The sequence below is a fragment of the Amphiura filiformis genome, chromosome 7 (assembly GCF_039555335.1).
Source record: "Amphiura filiformis chromosome 7, Afil_fr2py, whole genome shotgun sequence".
NCBI lineage: Eukaryota > Metazoa > Echinodermata > Ophiuroidea > Amphilepidida > Amphiuridae > Amphiura > Amphiura filiformis.
This window is the reverse complement of record NC_092634.1, coordinates 950200-968070: the sequence shown is the minus strand read 5'-3', so window position 1 is coordinate 968070 and position 17871 is coordinate 950200. Positions and strand designations below refer to the sequence as shown.

Below are 17871 nucleotides of genomic sequence, written 5' to 3'. Positions count from 1 at the left end.
TCAATCTGAACCATCGTCAGTCCGAAAATCTATCTGAAAACCCTAAGGCCATGGGAATTGAAGTAATAAATTTGCGTCCAGAACTTTTTGAAATCCCACACGGCTTTTTTTCATTATTCATTATTTCTATTCTATTAGGCACAAACGAACTACCCCCATTCACGCTGCACAAAGTAAAGGAGCCGGTTAGCACACCAGGCACCACAAAGCATGCAAAGTGCATAGCATCGGAATTTTGGTGGTCCCGTCATCTTTTTTACCGTTTGAGGCAGTATCGCGCTGCTCATTAAATATTCATGAACCCAACCACGTCACATTTACAGGTCATGGTCTTAATTGGTAGCTCGGAGTGGTTGGGATTGACCAGGCAGGCATGTTTTTATGAATGAAATTGTGACCTTAACAACAGGGGTCAGGCTGGCATTAGCATATTCATGTGGTGTTTTTTTTCCCAAGATGGCTGCTGGCTACTGGCGTTGCCTGGGCTGTCATGCTTGTTGTACTGAACTACACGCCCGGGACTCGCGGTGAACAACCAACACGGGTGAACAACATCATTGCAGACTCATTTTCACGTTTTTTACGACTGTTTTACCAACTTCAAACTTGCTGATTTTATGTTTGAAAGACATTTTTTCTTGTTTCTGGTAAATAATGAAATTTTTTGTAAATAATGAAAAAATATGCGGTAGGTTTTGGAGCATGCGGGGCAGGTGGATGCAAATCTACTACTTTAATTCCCATGGCTTAACCCTTATCCTAAATCTAAACTTCAATTAGATTATCGGACTGACGGTGGCGATCCAGTCAGCTTGTCACAGCTCACCACCCAATGACGTCATCATTCCTTGCTTCAAGATCAGAGGAATTGTGATCGCAACGAGGATCGGACAAGAGCATGCGCTTTGTCTTTGATGAAACTGGCTATTTCGGGATTTCGATGCCTGCCATTAAAGCTTTGCCAAAGGAGTCGTATATAATAGTGCGTCATACAACTAGCTGTGGCTGTGCATTAAAATAACATTATATTGGCTAACATATTAAACGTAAACAAAGTTTATGACATTGATTAGTCCGACATGTCCGAGGTGCTCTGACGCGACGATAACACTGACGTGAATGCACTCCGATCGCCATGGCATGCAATCTACGTTTTTAGTAGACCAGTGCGACAACGGAACCGCTACGTGAACGAGCTGGACATTGATATAATTATAAAACATACCTGTTTTGCCAAATATATCTGTACAGCCTCTGCGAATACTTGACAATTTCCTTGCGAAACTAACCATGCTAAACTTGATCGGATACACCACGAATTCGGAAGACTTTCTTGTGCGTTCCCGGCCTCATGTTTACCATGTATCAAATCCGGTTGAACCAACGCTGATAAGTTATCTTTTGGGTTCATATTACTCCGTTAGCTGTTATATATGTAATGACATTTTTCCGACGGTGATTTTGATGTAAAATTGTGAAATTTCACACAAAAACAAATGTGTTTTTATTGCACAATACTACACGCGTGTGAAACGGAATTATGTACAGCTTGTAGGAATACACAAAATAATCAGCCCGTGTGCCATTAAGAATTACGGGTGCACACCATTAAAACATTATCACTTTCATGATTGACTTTTTTTTAATGTATTTTATTTTATTGAAAATGGAACAATTAATGGGTTTTTTCGTTTGTTCGTTCATTATTGGTTTATTTAAACATGGTATTTTTTACGTTTAGACTTTATATAAATAATAATTATTATTTTGATAATAAACGAGGTTCCCTTGACTGTTTTTTTTTTTTTTTTTTTAATTTTTTTTTTATAGAATTTAGAGCACATCAGACATAGGGTAAGATGGGGTAAGTGTGACACTTACTATACTAGTTCTTCATTGCAGCACTACCACCAATACAATACCGAATGGTGACTTACCCCATTGCAAATATGTATGTTAGAATTTCACTGCTCAATATTGGAGTTTATTTGGTATTTGAGTAGACTGCGCTGCATTCCTTTTTTTTTGATAAACAATTCATACGTTTCCATGCATGAAACCATTTAAAATCTATGACGAAACACATCACATCTCCAGTGACTGCCCTGCCCAGAGAAAAAAGGACTGCGGTAGTTGGATATGACCTGTGTGACCCACCATATCTTAACACATAGACTCAACCTCTTTCATCTCGAATCTGAGATGAATGTTAATGAAGTAAAAATCAATGTGGGTGGTAAATCTTAACCAATAACAGATAGGCAAGCATACATGTTTATGCATTAGCCCAACCCACTGTGTTCACTGAACCCAACCCACGTGGGGTAGCTCTATCTGGGTCAGGTAAACTTTTACAGTTGACACTACTTAACCATCGCGTATACGCGACGTCAAGCGTATACATTGGAGCTTGTGCAAATAATACTCGCTGGATATGTGCATAAACAGCCAAGACTGTATTTTTAATGAGGTAACATCATACCCACTATAGACTGCATAGTTCATTGTATATTCGAAATACAGTAGACCAGTTTTCTCATGGATATTAGTCAGACTTTTTGAGGGGAGAGCGTGGCGCAATGGTTAGGGTACTTGCCTTTAGTCGGCATGAGGTCCCGGGTTCGATTCCCGGCGGTGGCGATTTGCTGGGATATTGACTTGGGAAAAAAAGTCTGAAATTAATTGGCAACTTCTGTAGATTAAATTCAGACTTCCGCTCTCCCCATGGTTCATTTAGAATTGGGTAAATGAATCATGAAAGTACTCCGTCCTTCGGAGGGGACGTTAAGCCGTCGGTCCCGTGTACAGAGAGCCATACCTGTACATGTATCTCGCAGCCAGTTTCGAAAAGAGTAGGGTGTTAACCCCTGACTGTTCCTAACCCGTCCCGGTGTTCAAATGGACCCCAATGGAAATAAGCTTCAATAGAGGCTTTCTTGGGTTATCCAGGGTTGTCAAAAACCCGAACAAAAAAAAACAAAAACAAAAAAACAGGACAAATCTGATACAAGACCATTTTGAAAAATGCAACTTTCGTTTCATTTCAGTTCTCTTCCTTTTTAAATACCTTTTCATTTTTCTATTCCCTGTCTTTCATTGTAAATTTGGAATTTCGGTACTTTTCTTCTTGAAGAATCAATGATTCCCGAACAGATTATAACAAAATCTAACATGTAAAAGTGATAATTGTTCCGAAGAAAACAAAATATAATAGTTGTGTTCTTTTTAATTCTTTTTTGGTTGAGGTATGTCACCAAAGGAGCATCTTATTATATGCCTTTGAAATCAGGATGCAACTTTGAAATCAGGATGCTTGCTAGCATAGATCAAAAATTATTGATACTACTATTTTTAAAGACAGAATTAACAGAGTAGTTTGCGTTTGACGTCAGAGCAAAGGCGCGACGTAAACATCATCCATCATACATACATACATCATCATTTTATTTTCATTCAAAGCAACATACAAACTAGAGTCAACAGACGCTGAATACAAGCCGCGATTTGACCCCTATAACTTGACCCCTGGGTCACGGATGGGGTCAACTGCTCTTGCATTGTGCTTAGGATGTCATAAGAAATATTCCTGGTGAATTTCAGCTTAATCGGAACTTATACATGGATTTTGATTTTTTGAACATTTCTGATTGACCTTTTGACCCCCTTAATGACCTTTGACCTCAATGTAAAAAAACCCTTATGTACACCGACAAAATGCATTGTTTCAATTTTAATTAAAAAATTCTAACATGTTCAGTTCTTGAGATAAAAATTCTTGAAGTTATTCAGCTAAAAACAGGAAGTGACCCCTTAATGACCTTTGACCCCCAAAATAAAAATACCATGCATACATCAGGTAACACTGATTCATGTGTGTTGGTTATATTATTCTGGTCTGTTTACATTTTGAGATAAAAATTTTTGAACATTTTTGGTTTTTGACCGGAAGTAACCCCTTAATGACCTTTGACCCCAAACCTGTAGGCATCCTAAAGACCCTGGCTAGTAGCAATGCATGTGTGCTAATGGCGACTCTCTGCTATATATTTTGTAAAGACAGTGATTTTTTGAATATTTTAGCTTTCAGACCGGAAATGACCCCTTAATGACCTTTGACCTCAATTCTTTTTAGGAAGTTTTAAGCACTGCCACATGTTGATTCATATGCATGAGTCACATGATCATTGCATGAAATTTGTGGAAGGAGTAGCATTTTTTTTGTGAAATCACATTTTTGACCATTATAGCTAGGTCAAAGGTCACAGCGAGGTCAAAGTCAAATGGAAGGTTTGGCCTAGCCCAGTGGTCATTGGGGTCAACTTTGGTTGAAATCTGTCAATCCTTTGCGAAGCTAGATGCAGTTGATTGGTTGCCAGAAGAAAGAAGAAGAAACTAGAGTCAACAGACTCTGAGTACAAGCCGCCGCAGTTGACCTTTGACCCCTTAACTTTGACCTTTGGGGTCATAAATATTATTATATTTTTAACATGTTTAGAATGTCGTAAGAATAATTCCTGTTGAATTTGAGCTCGATTGGACCAATTTCAAAATTTGACCTTTGACCCCTATAACTTGACCCTTGGGTCACGGATGGGGTCAACTGCTCTTGCATTGTGCTTAGGAAGTCATAAGAAAGATTCCTGGTGAATTTCAGCTTAATCGGAACTTATACATGGATTTTTATTTGTTTTTAATTTTCGATTGACCTTTTGACCCCTTTAATGACCTTTTGACTTCAATGGAAAAAAAACCTTACGTACACTTTAAAAATGCATTGTTCCAATTTTAATTAAAAAATTCTGCTATGTTTAGTTGTTGAGATAAAAATTCTTAAAGTTATTTAGCTAAAAACAGGAAGTGACCCCTTAATGACCTTTGACCCCCAAAATAAAAATACCATGCATACATCAGGTAGCACTGATTCAGGTATGATGGTTATATTACTCTGGTCTGTTTACATTAAGAGATAATTTTTTTTTTTTATTTTGATAATTTTAGTTTTTGACCGGAAGTAACCCCTTAATGACCTTTTACCCCAAAACTGTAGGCATCCTAAAGACCCTGGCTAGTAGCGATGCATGTGTGTTAATGGCGACTCTCTGCTATATAATTTGCAAAGACAGTGATTTTTTGAATATTTTTTACAAATTTTTCAGACTTTTACCGGAAATGACCCCTTAATGACCTTTGACCTCAATTCTTTTTGATAGGTTTTAAGCACTGCTACATGTTGATTCATATGCATGAGTCACATGATCATTGCATGTAATTTGTGGAAGGAGTAGCATTTTTTGTGTAATCAACATTTTTGGTCATAAGGTCAAGGTCAAAGGTCACAGTCAGGTCAAAGTCAAATGTAAGGTTTGGCCTAGTCCGGTGGTCATTTGGCTTAAGTATGGTTGAAATCTGTCAATGCCTGGCGGAGCTAGAGCATTTTGATTGGTTGCCAGAAGAAACTAGAGTCAACAGACTCTGAGTACAAGCCGCCGCAGTTGACCTTTGACCCCTAAACTTTGACCTTTGGGGTCATAAATATTATTATATTTTTAACATGTTTAGAATGTCGTAAGAATAATTCCTGTTGAATTTCAGCTCGATTGGACCAATTTCGAAATTTGACCTTTGACCCCTATAACTTGACCCTTGGGTCACGGATGGGGTCAACTGCTCTTGCATTGTGCTTAGGAAGTCATAAGAAAGATTCCTGGTGAATTTCAGCTTAATCGGAACTTATACATGGATTTTTATTTGTTTTTAATTTTCGATTGACCTTTTGACCCCCTTAATGACCTTTGACTTCAATGGAAAAAAAAACCTTACGTACACTTTAAAAATGCATTGTTCCAATTTTAATTAAAAAATTCTGCTATGTTTAGTTGTTGAGATAAAAATTCTTAAAGTTATTTAGCTAAAAACAGGAAGTGACCCCTTAATGACCTTTGACCCCCAAAATAAAAATACCATGCATACATCAGGTAGCACTGATTCAGGTATGATGGTTATATTACTCTGGTCTGTTTACATTAAGAGATAATTTTTTTGAACATTTTTGATAATTTTAGTTTTTGACCGGAAGTAACCCCTTAATGACCTTTTACCCCAAAACTGTAGGCATCCTAAAGACCCTGGCTAGTAGCGATGCATGTGTGTTAATGGCGACTCTCTGCTATATAATTTGCAAAGACAGTGATTTTTTGAATATTTTTTACAAATTTTTCAGACTTTTACAGGAAATGACCCCTTAATGACCTTTGACCTCAATTCTTTTTGATAGGTTTTAAGCACTGCTACATGTTGATTCATATGCATGAGTCACATGATCATTGCATGTAATTTGTGGAAGGAGTAGCATTTTTTGTGAAATCAACATTTTTGGTCATAAGGTCAAGGTCAAAGGTCACAGTCAGGTCAAAGTCAAATGTAAGGTTTGGCCTAGTCCGGTGGTCATTTGGCTTAAGTATGGTTGAAATCTGTCAATGCCTGGCGGAGCTAGAGCATTTTGATTGGTTGCCAGAAGAAACTAGAGTCAACAGACTCTGAGTACAAGCCGCCGCAGTTGACCTTTGACCCCTAAACTTTGACCTTTGGGGTCATAAATATTATTATATTTTTAACATGTTTAGAATGTCGTAAGAATAATTCCTGTTGAATTTCAGCTCGATTGGACCAATTTCGAAATTTGACCTTTGACCCCTATAACTTGACCCTTGGGTCACGGATGGGGTCAACTGCTCTTGCATTGTGCTTAGGAAGTCATAAGAAAGATTCCTGGTGAATTTCAGCTTAATCGGAACTTATACATGGATTTTATTTGTTTTAATTTTCGATTGACCTTTTGACCCCCTTAATGACCTTTGACTTCAATGGAAAAAAAACCTTACGTACACTTTAAAAATGCATTGTTCCAATTTTAATTAAAAAATTCTGCTATGTTTAGTTGTTGAGATAAAAATTCTTAAAGTTATTTAGCTAAAAACAGGAAGTGACCCCTTAATGACCTTTGACCCCCAAAATAAAAATACCATGCATACATCAGGTAGCACTGATTCAGGTATGATGGTTATATTACTCTGGTCTGTTTACATTAAGAGATAATTTTTTTGAACATTTTTGATAATTTTAGTTTTTGACCGGAAGTAACCCCTTAATGACCTTTTACCCCAAAACTGTAGGCATCCTAAAGACCCTGGCTAGTAGCGATGCATGTGTGTTAATGGCGACTCTCTGCTATATAATTTGCAAAGACAGTGATTTTTTGAATATTTTTTACAAATTTTTCAGACTTTTACCGGAAATGACCCCTTAATGACCTTTGCCCTCAATTCTTTTTGATAGGTTTTAAGCACTGCTACATGTTGATTCATATGCATGAGTCACATGATCATTGCATGTAATTTGTGGAAGGAGTAGCATTTTTTTTTTTTTTTTCATTTTTGGTCATAAGGTCAAGGTCAAAGGTCACAGTCAGGTCAAAGTCAAATGTAAGGTTTGGCCTAGTCCGGTGGTCATTTGGCTTAAGTATGGTTGAAATCTGTCAATGCCTGGCGGAGCTAGAGCATTTTGATTGGTTGCCAGAAGAAAGAAGAAAGAATTGGAAGAAGACAGAACAAGCCGACATTCGTCGTCGGCTTGTAAGAAGAAAGAATTGGAAGAAGACAGAACAAGCCGACATTCGTCGTCGGCTTGTAACTAGACTAAGCTGTGGTCTAACCCACGAACACAGCCGTGTTGTTACCCCTAATGACCTTTGACCCCAAAATATATGAAAACGGCCATAGACATTGGCTAATGTCAATGCATGGGTGCATGTGGCACCACTTTGCTATGTTACTTGTGACAGAAGGGGCATTTTGAAGGTTTTTCGTCTCAGACCGGAAGTGACCCCTTAATGACATTTGACCCCAAATAAGAAAATACCACATATGAATTGGGTACCCACAATTCATGTGTGAACATACCGTTACTGTCCTATGTTTTTCTTAGCAAATAAAATTTTTTGACGGTTTTTCGTTTTATACCGGAAGTGACCCCTTAATGACCTTTGACCCCAAATCTGTGAGGACCCCATAGACACTGGATAATAACAATGCATGTATGCAAGTGGTGTTACTGTCCGACGTAATTTGTGGGAGAAGAAGCATTTTAAAGGTATTTCGTTTTGTACCGGAAGTGGCCCTTAATGACCTTTTGACCCTAAATAAAAAAATACCACATATACACAGGGTAACTACAATTTATGTGTGAACATACCGTTACTGTCCTATGTTTTTCTTAGCAAATAAAAAAATTGAAATTTTTTCGTTTTATACCGGAAGTGACCCCTTAATGACCTTTTGACCCCAAATCTGTGAGGACCCCATAGACACTGGATAATTACAATGCATGTGTGCAAGTGGTGTCACTGTCCTACGTAATCTGTGAGAGAAGAAGCATTTTGAGTTGAAATCACGTTTTTGACCCCTATGATCCCTGCGTGACCTTTGACCCCACGAGTTTCATATGACATGTAGGGGCATGGTCAATGATGGTTGTGACCAAGCTAGGTCAAAATCGGTGTAAGCATGTAAGTGCTAGAGCAAATGTAGTGGTCGGCAGAAAGAAGAAAGAACTAGACTAAGCTGTGGTCTAACCCACGAACACAGCCGTGTTGTTACCCCTAATGACCTTTGACCCCAAAATATATGAAAACGGCCATAGACATTGGCTAATGTCAATGCATGGGTGCATGTGGCACCACTTTGCTATGTTACTTGTGGTAGAAGGGGCATTTTGAAGGTTTTTCGTCTCAGACCGGAAGTGACCCCTTAATGACATTTGACCCTAAATAAAAAATACCACATATGAATTGGGTACCCACAATTCATGTGTGAACATACCGTTACTGTCCTATGTTTTTCTTAGCAAATAAAAATTTTTGACGGTTTTTCGTTTTATACCGGAAGTGACCCCTTAATGACATTTGACCCCAAATAAAAAATACCACATATGAATTGGGTACCCACAATTCATGTGTGAACATACCGTTACTGTCCTATGTTTTTCTTAGCAAATAAAAAAAAATTTGAAGGTTTTTCGTTTTATACCGGAAGTGACCCCTTAATGACCTTTGATCCCAAATCTGTGAGGACCCCATAGACACTGGGTAATAACAATGCATGTGTGCAAGTGGTGTCACTGTCCTACGTAATTTGTGGGAGAAGAAGCATTTTAAACGTATTTCGTATTATACCGGAAGTGGCCCTTAATGACCTTTTGACCCTAAATATAAAAATACCACATATACACAGGATAACTACAATTTATGTGTGAACATACCGTTACTGTCCTATGTTTGTCTTAGCAAATAAAAAAATTTGAAAGTTTTTCGTTTTATACCGGTTGTTTACCCTTACGGCGCCCTCCGAGATCAACTCTGTTTCCCCTATAGACACTGGATAATAACAATGCATGTGTGCAAGTGGTGTCACTGTCCTACGTAATCTGTGAGAGAAGAAGCATTTTTAGTTGAAATCACGTTTTTGACCCCTATGACCTCTGCGTGACCTTTGACCCCACGAGTTTCATATGACATGTAGGGGCATGGTCAATGATGGTTGTGACCAAGTAAGGTCAAAATCGGTGTAAGCATGTAAGTGCTAGAGCAAATGTAGTGGTCGGCAGAAAGAAAGAAAGAAAGAAAGAACCTGTAAGAAAAAAGACACAGCCGTGACTAACGTCACGGCTGTGTAAAGAAGAAAGAAAGAAGAAAGAAAGAAGAAAGAACCTGTAAAAGACACAGGCGTGACTAACGTCACGGCTGTGTAACTAGATCTGGTTACAGATCTGGACCTAGCTGGGGCCGGAAATGTCAGTCTTAACTTAAAGTTTGACCTTTGACCGGCTAGTATGGACATCTCACACCAATAATGGTGCATCACTGTAGCATGTAGGGGCTTTATCCGTCTTCCATAGGCTGAGATACAGCTACTTTTCCGTAATTTTAATTTTTTTTTGCAAATTTGACGTTTTGACCTCCTTAATGACCTTTGACCCCAATATAAAAAAACCTCATATACACCGAGAAAATGCATTGTTACAGTTTAAATTAAAAGAATCTGCTATGCTTAGTTATGGAGATAAAAATTGTTGAAGTTATTTAGCTTAATACCGGAAATGACGTCTAAATGACCTTTGACCAAAAAATAAAAATACCGTGCATACATCGGATAATACTAATGCATATATGAAGTTTATGTTAATCTGGTCTGGTTACGTTTTGAGGTTATAAAAAATGAACATATTTGATGATTTTTGGTTTTTGACCGTACGCGACCTCTTAATGACCTTTTGACACCAAAACTGTAGACACCCCAAAGACCCTGGTTGGTAACAATGCATGTGTGCTGATGACAACACTCTGCTATGTAATTTGTAAAAACAGTGATTTTTTGAATATTTTTAGCTTTCAGACCGGAAATGACCCCCTTAATGACCTTTGACCCAAAATCGGAGAATAACTTTTGTGTACCTGTAATAGCCGATGCATATGTGTAAGTGACATCATCGTACTATGTAATTTGTGGCAGAAGAAGCATTTTGAAGATATTTGCTTTTAGACCGGAAATGACCCCTTAATGACCTTTGACCCCAAATTTGTGAATATCTTATAGACACTGGATATAGCCGGTGCATATGTGCAAGTGACGTCATTGTAGGATGTAACCTGTAGGAGAAGAAGCATTTTGAAATTTGTTGCCAGAAGAAAGAAGACGAAGAAAGATCCGATAGCATCACAAGACCTAGCCGGTGTCCTGGCTAGGTAACTAGATCTGGTTACAGATCTGGACCTAGCTGGGACCGGAAATGCCAGTCTTAACTTAAAGTTTGACCTTTGACCGGCTATTATGGACATCTCACACCAATGGTGCATCACTGTAGCATGTAGGGCTTTATCTGTGTTCCATATAGGCTGAGATACAGCTACTTTTCCGTAATTTAAAAACAAAAATGCAAATATGACGTTTTGACCTCCTTAATGACCTTTGAAAAAAAAAAAAAAAAAAACCTCATATACACCAAGAAAATGCATTGTTACAATTTAAATTAAAAAATCTACTATGCTTAGTTATGGAGATAAAAATTCTTAAAGTTATTTAGCTTAAAACCGGAAATGACGTCTAAATGACCTTTGACCAAAAAATAATAATACCGTACATACATCGGGTAACACTAATGCATATATGAAGTTTATGTCACTCTGGTCTGGTTACGTTTTGAGATAAAAAAAATGAAAATATTTGATGATTTTTGGTTTTTGACCGGAAGCGACCCCTTAATGACCTTTGACCCCAAAACTGTAGACACCCCAAAGACCCTGGTTAGTAACAATGCATGTGTGCTAATGACAACACTCTGCTATGTAATTTGTAACAACAGTGATTTTTGAATATTTTTAGCTTTCAGACCGGAAATGACCCCTTAATGACCTTTGACCCAAAATCGGAGAATAACTTTTGTGTACCTGTAATAGCCGATGCATATGTGTAAGTGACATTATCGTACTATGTAATTTGTGGCAGAAGAAGCATTTTAAAGATATTTTGTTTTATACCGGAAATGAACCCTTAATGACCTTTGACCCCAAATTTGTGAATATCCTATAGACACTGGATATAGCCGATGCATATGTGCAAGTGACGTCATTGTAGGATGTAACATGTAGGAGAAGAAGCATTTTGAAATTTGTTGCCAGAAGAAAGAAGACGAAGAAAGATCCGATAGCATCACAAGACCTAGCCGGTGTCCCGGCTAGGTAACTAGAGCAACTGTGCCCTTTGCAAGGGCACGAGGTAAGTTAGGCGTATGACTGTGATGACATCATCACGCAGCAATACTGTGCAACGTTAAATTTGACCCGACCTTTGTCTTCGGTTGACCTTTTCGGTTTCATATTCTGAGCAACGTTAAATTTGACCTCGGATGACCTTTTTGGTTTTACACTCTCCAAGTGTTAGGGATCATTTGCCGCAAGTTGCAGCCTGATCGGAGCAACTTTAAATTTGACCTGACCTTTGAACTTGGATGAGCTTTCCAGTTTCATACTTCTCAAGTGTCTGGGATTATTTTGCCCGAATTGCAGCCCAATCAGAGCAACTTTAAATTTGACCTGACCTTTGACCTCGGATGACCTTTGCGGTTTAATACTTCCCAAGTGTCAGAGATCATTTCCCCCGACTTACAGCCCAATTGGAGCAACATTAAATTTGACCTGATCTTTGACCTCACATGACCTTTGTGGTTTTATACTCCCAAAGTGTCAGGCATCATTTTCCCCGACTTACAGCCTAATTGGAGCAACTTCAAATTTGACCTGACCTTTGACCTCACTTGACCTTCGTGGTTTTCTACTCCCCAAGTGTCAGGGATCATTTTCTCCGAGTTACAGCCCAATCGGAGCAACTTGTAATTTGACCTGACCTTTGACCTCACATGACCTTTGCAGTTTCATACTCCCCAAGTGTCAGGGATCATTTCCCCCGACTTACAGCCCAATTGGAGCAACTTCAAATTTGACCTGACCTTTGACCTCACATGACCTTTGCGATTTCATACTCCCCAAGTGTCAGGGATCATTTTCCCCGACTTACAGCCCAATTGGAGCAACTTCAAATTTGACCTGACCTTTGACCTCACATGACCTTTGTGGTTTTATACTCCCAAAGTGTCAGGGATCATTTTCCCCGACTTACAGCCTAATTGGACCAACTTCAAATTTGACCTGACCTTTGACCTCACATGACCTTTGTGGTTTTATACTCCCCACGTGTCAGGGATCATTTTCCCCGAGTTACAGCCCAATCGGAGCAACTTGTAATTTGACCTGACCTTTGACCTCACATGACCTTTGCAGTTTAATGCGGTCATATTTCAACATTTTACTTACCCCCCCTTATTTACCATTATTGCGTCATCTGTAGAAACTATTAAGTGGGATTATTGATTTTCATAAATGCATCATGGGAAGGCGTGATGCAGTTTTAGCCAAGATATTACCCCCCCCCCCACCCCCCCACACACACACCCACACAACACACAAACCAGTTCCGATAGCCTACATTTCTTCAAGAAAGAAGAAAAGTACGTGTGTGCAGTCCGGGTGTGCAGTACCAGTGCAGCACAAAAGCTTTTATAGTACTAATACCACTGCATCACTAACCTCACAATATTCAGATCACATCTGATTGAATGAAGTCATTTCCCACAATAGCCTAACAACCACATGTAATAGCTTCTAATACCATTGCCAACTCTACATGTACATGTACAAACAACTGCAATCACACCTATTTAAAGACATGACTATCTCAAGCAATGCATAATACCATAGATGAACTCCTGGATGGGGCAGCTTTAATTAGCATGAGGCCGCATTGATATGTAAATAGCGTATTGTTATTTAAATTTGCGCCCAGACGTATTGAGGGCGACAGTCATGTTATCCAGACGGAGAATGGCTGCATATGCCGGGCATGTCAATTTGCTGAGTGAAGGCTGATAATTACCTTTCTGTATAGGTAATAAGCTAGTATATTTCGTGTACCAGTTGGTTATAACAAAAAATTAGTATCATATTAAATATATTAAATGTATAAACTTTGAAATTTACATGAATTTGAAGAGCAGAGCTTCGAAATGTAGCTAAGTCAGGTGATGTGAAATTCTGCTGCGTGACCCACTCTGCGTGGTAGAATTATATTCATAAAATATTGAATTTAACAGATATCGTGGGTAGCCAACCACGATTTATCAGCATTTAAAATATATGTTAATTAACAAAGATAAATAATAAAGAGTACAAATGGCAATTAACTAGTAAACAAGCCTGAAATCTTAAAATGTTGCCACGTGATTTCCCGAACACATGATATGTTAACATGTGACCACTATTCAGATTTACCGTAAATATTTGGAGTATGCTTGCACATCATGCACATACACTGTGCATTTCTTTACTTCCGTATAAAATCAATAATTCATGCTGGGAGCCAAGTAACATTGTCTGCTCAGAGCAGATTGGTATTTTATTTTACTTGAGAGCATAATAGAAATACATAAAGACGAATAAGGCGCCATGATGGAAGGTCAGGTCGGGTATCAAAGGTTATTCATAACTTAAATACTACTTGTATTTCCCACCTTGCCTCTGTCACATGTTTCCTTCATATTATTGACAGCAAGTCCTAATTTTGACTTTGCTATTGCAAAATGTCATTTCATATCAAATTAGTAGACTTTCTTTGAAAAAACATATCACTGGTGCCTGATGGGAATACCCGTCCGCCATTTCATTAAACTGGATCGTTTTTCGCCTGTTTTGCGCCCAGATGTATTGGGGGCGCGCTATACTCTCGTTGAACAGGCAAAGTTCGCAAAACTAACAACGTTGTTATTTGCCAAACTCAATTAACATGATCCAAGGGTCGAACATGAATTATTCATAACGAGCTATAACGGATCGATAACTGGCCTCACTTTCTAGCTAGTAAACCAGCTGAATTTTTCATAGATTTTGCGTTGCTAATAGAACAACCGTGAATTTAGTGTCACCCCCTTGATAATACCGGTACTGTTGTAGCTGTTTATATCTAGCATACAGGCATCACATCACAAGTTACACTCAAGATATGTAACAAAATTGGCATCTGAACATACCTCAGTTTGTTTCGTGTGAATCGCCCACTTGGGGTTTCATACACCCCAACTGGGCTGTTCCAGTTGAAATTCATACAACCTCTCCGGAAGACATTATCTTAATCTCCCACACAGGGCGTGTGAATTTCGAATGGGCCTACCTGAATGGGCGACTCCGTTTGTAATATTCACTCCCTGTGTGGACGATTCCAGTCATGCCTTGCATGAAGGGTGTATGGATTGCAGTTGGAATAGCCAAAATTTACACGTTTTGATGTATGGATTGCAGCTGCAATAGCCAGGCAGCGACTGGTATGATAGAGCCGGCAACTTGTGAAACCGCCCGGCCGTATGACATTTTCCACACGGTTGACGATGGAAATTTACTGAATTTAGAGAATGCACGGCACTCACCACCTGGCAATAGACCAATCCTGACACGTTTTGAAGCACAGACAGCAGAACCATTGCCTGTGGTTATCTCTTGTTTATCAAAACACTAGACTAGATGTCTCCATGTTTTGCCCCTAATTATAATGGGGGGTGCGGCACATATGAGGCAAAAATGACCATTTCTGACCCCTGTGACCCCTGTATCACGTCCGATATTAAAACTTTTTAAGACTTTTGTAGCCACTAACCCAATACAGCTTGGCTATGCGTTTCGTCGAAATCCGATCACGGATGTAGCACTAGTAGTCAATTGTGAGAAAGAAAGAAACAAACAGCAAGAAAAAAATAAGTTAGGCTGCACGCCTAACTTAACTAGAGTCAACAGATTCTGAGTACAAGCCGCCGCAGTTGACCTTTGACCCCTAAACTTTGACCTTTGGGGTCATAAATATTATTATATTTTTAACATGTTTAGAATGTCGTAAGAATAATTCCTGTTGAATTTGAGCTCGATTGGACCAATTTCGAAATTTGACCTTTGACCCCTATAACTTGACCATTGGGTCACGGATGGGGTCAACTGCTCTTGCATTGTGCTTAGGAAGTCATAAGAAAGATTCCTGGTGAATTTCAGCTTAATCGGAACTTCTACATGGATTTTGATTTTTTTTAATTTTTTTATTTACCTTTTGACCCCTTAATGACCTTTGACTTCAATGGAAAAAAAACCTTACGTACACTGTCAAAATGCATTGTTCCAATTTTAATTTAAAAATTCTACTATGTTTAATTGTTGAGATAAAAATTCTTAAAGTTATTTAGCTAAAAACAGGAAGTGACTACTTCATGACCTTTGACCCCCAAAATAAAAATACCATGCATACATCAGGTAGCACTGATTCATGTATGATGGTTATATTACTCTGGTCTGTTTACATTAAGAGATAATTTTTTTGAACATTTTTGATAATTTTAGTTTTGACCGGAAGTAACCCCTTAATGACCTTTTGACCCCAAAACTGTAGGCATCCTAAAGACCATGGATAGTAGCAATGCATGTGTGTTAATGGCGACTCTCTGCTATATAATTTGCAAAGACAGTGATTTTTTGAATATTTTTACAAATTTTTCAGACTTTTACCGAAATGACCCCTTAATGACCTTTGACCTCAATTCTTTTTAATAGGTTTTAAGCACTGCTACATGTTAATTCATATGCATGAGTCACATGATCATTGCATGTAATTTGTGGAAGGAGTAGCATTTTTTGTGAAATCAACATTTTTGGTCATAAGGTCAAGGTCAAAGGTCACAGTCAGGTCAAAGTCAAATGGAAGGTTTTGCCTAACCCAGTGGTCATTTGGGTCAAATATGGTTGAAATCTGTCAATGCCTGGCGGAGCTAGAGCATTTTGATTGGTTGCCAGAAGAAAGAAAGAAAGAACTAGATCTGGTTACAGATCTGGACCTAGCCGGGGCCGGAAATGCCAGTCTTAACTTAAAGTTTGACCTTTGACAGGCTATTATGGACATCTCACACCACTAATGGTGCATCACTGTAGCATGTAGGGGCTTTATCCGTCTTCCATATGCTGAGATACAGCAACTTTTCCGTAGTTTTAAACATTTTTTGCAAATTTGACGTTTTGACCTCCTTAATGAACTTTGACCCCAATATAAAAAAAACCTCATTTACACCGAGAAAATGCATTGTTACAGTTTAAATTTAAAAAATCTACTATCTTTAGTTATGGAGATAAAAATTCTTGAAGTTATTCAGCTTAAAACTGGAAATGACGTCTAAATGACCTTTGACCAAAAAAATAAAAATACTGTGCATACATCGGGTAACACTAATGCATGTATGAAGTTTATGTCACTCTGGTCTGGTTACGTTTTGAGATATAAAAAAATGAACATATTTGATGATTTTTGGGTTTTGACCGAAAGCGACCCCTTAATGACCTTTGACCCCAAAACTGTAGACACCCCAAAGACCCTGGTTAGTAGCAATGCATATGTGCTAATGACAGCACTCTGCTATGTAATTTGTAAAAACAGTGATTTTTTGAATATTTTTAGCTCTCAGACCGGAAATGACCCCCTTAATGACCTTTGACCCAAATTCTGTGAATAAATTATAGACACCGACCAAAGTCAAGTCACATGACCTAAGCATGTCACCATCACATGTTATTTGTGGAAGAAGAAGCATTTTAGAGTAAAAATCACATTTTTGCCATTGTGAGCAGGTCAAAGGTCAAATGGAGTTCAATGTCATGTCACATGTGGGGACATGGTCAGTGGTGTTTGTGACCAAGTATGGTCAAAAACTGTCAAAGCATAACAGAGCTAGGGCGAAACGTGGCAAGTCACGCACGTGTTGCCAGAAAGAAAGAAAGAACTAGATCTGGTTACATATCTGGACCTAGCCGGGGCCGGAAATGCCAGTCTTAACTTCTAAAGTTTATGGACATCTCACACCATTAGTGGTGCATCACTGTAGCATGTAGGGGCTTTATCCGTCTTTCATATGCTGAGATACAGCTACTTTTCCGTAATTTTAAACATTTTTTTGCAAATTTGACGTTTTGACCTCCTTAATGACCTTTGACCCCAATATAAAAAACCCTCATATACACCGCGAAAATGCATTGTTACAGTTTAAATAAAAAAATCTACTATGCTTAGTTATGGAGATAAAAATTCTTGAAGTTATTTAGCTTAAAACCGGAAATGACGTTTAAATGACCTTTGACCAAAAAATAAAAATACGGTGCATACATCGGGTAACACTAATGCATATATG

At 38.4% G+C, this 17871-nt stretch overlaps 1 protein-coding gene across 1 annotated transcript in view; it reads right to left on the bottom strand.

The window, feature by feature from the left end:
• The window catches only part of LOC140156540 (midasin-like), a 161235-nt gene extending 159770 nt beyond the window's left edge, over positions 1 to 1465 (bottom strand). Inside the window, 1 exon segment of the mRNA XM_072179480.1 lies at positions 1226 to 1465. Coding sequence (XP_072035581.1) covers positions 1226 to 1411 — 186 coding nt within the window. The 5' untranslated portion in view covers positions 1412 to 1465.
• Positions 1466 to 17871: the final 16406 nt, after the last annotated feature.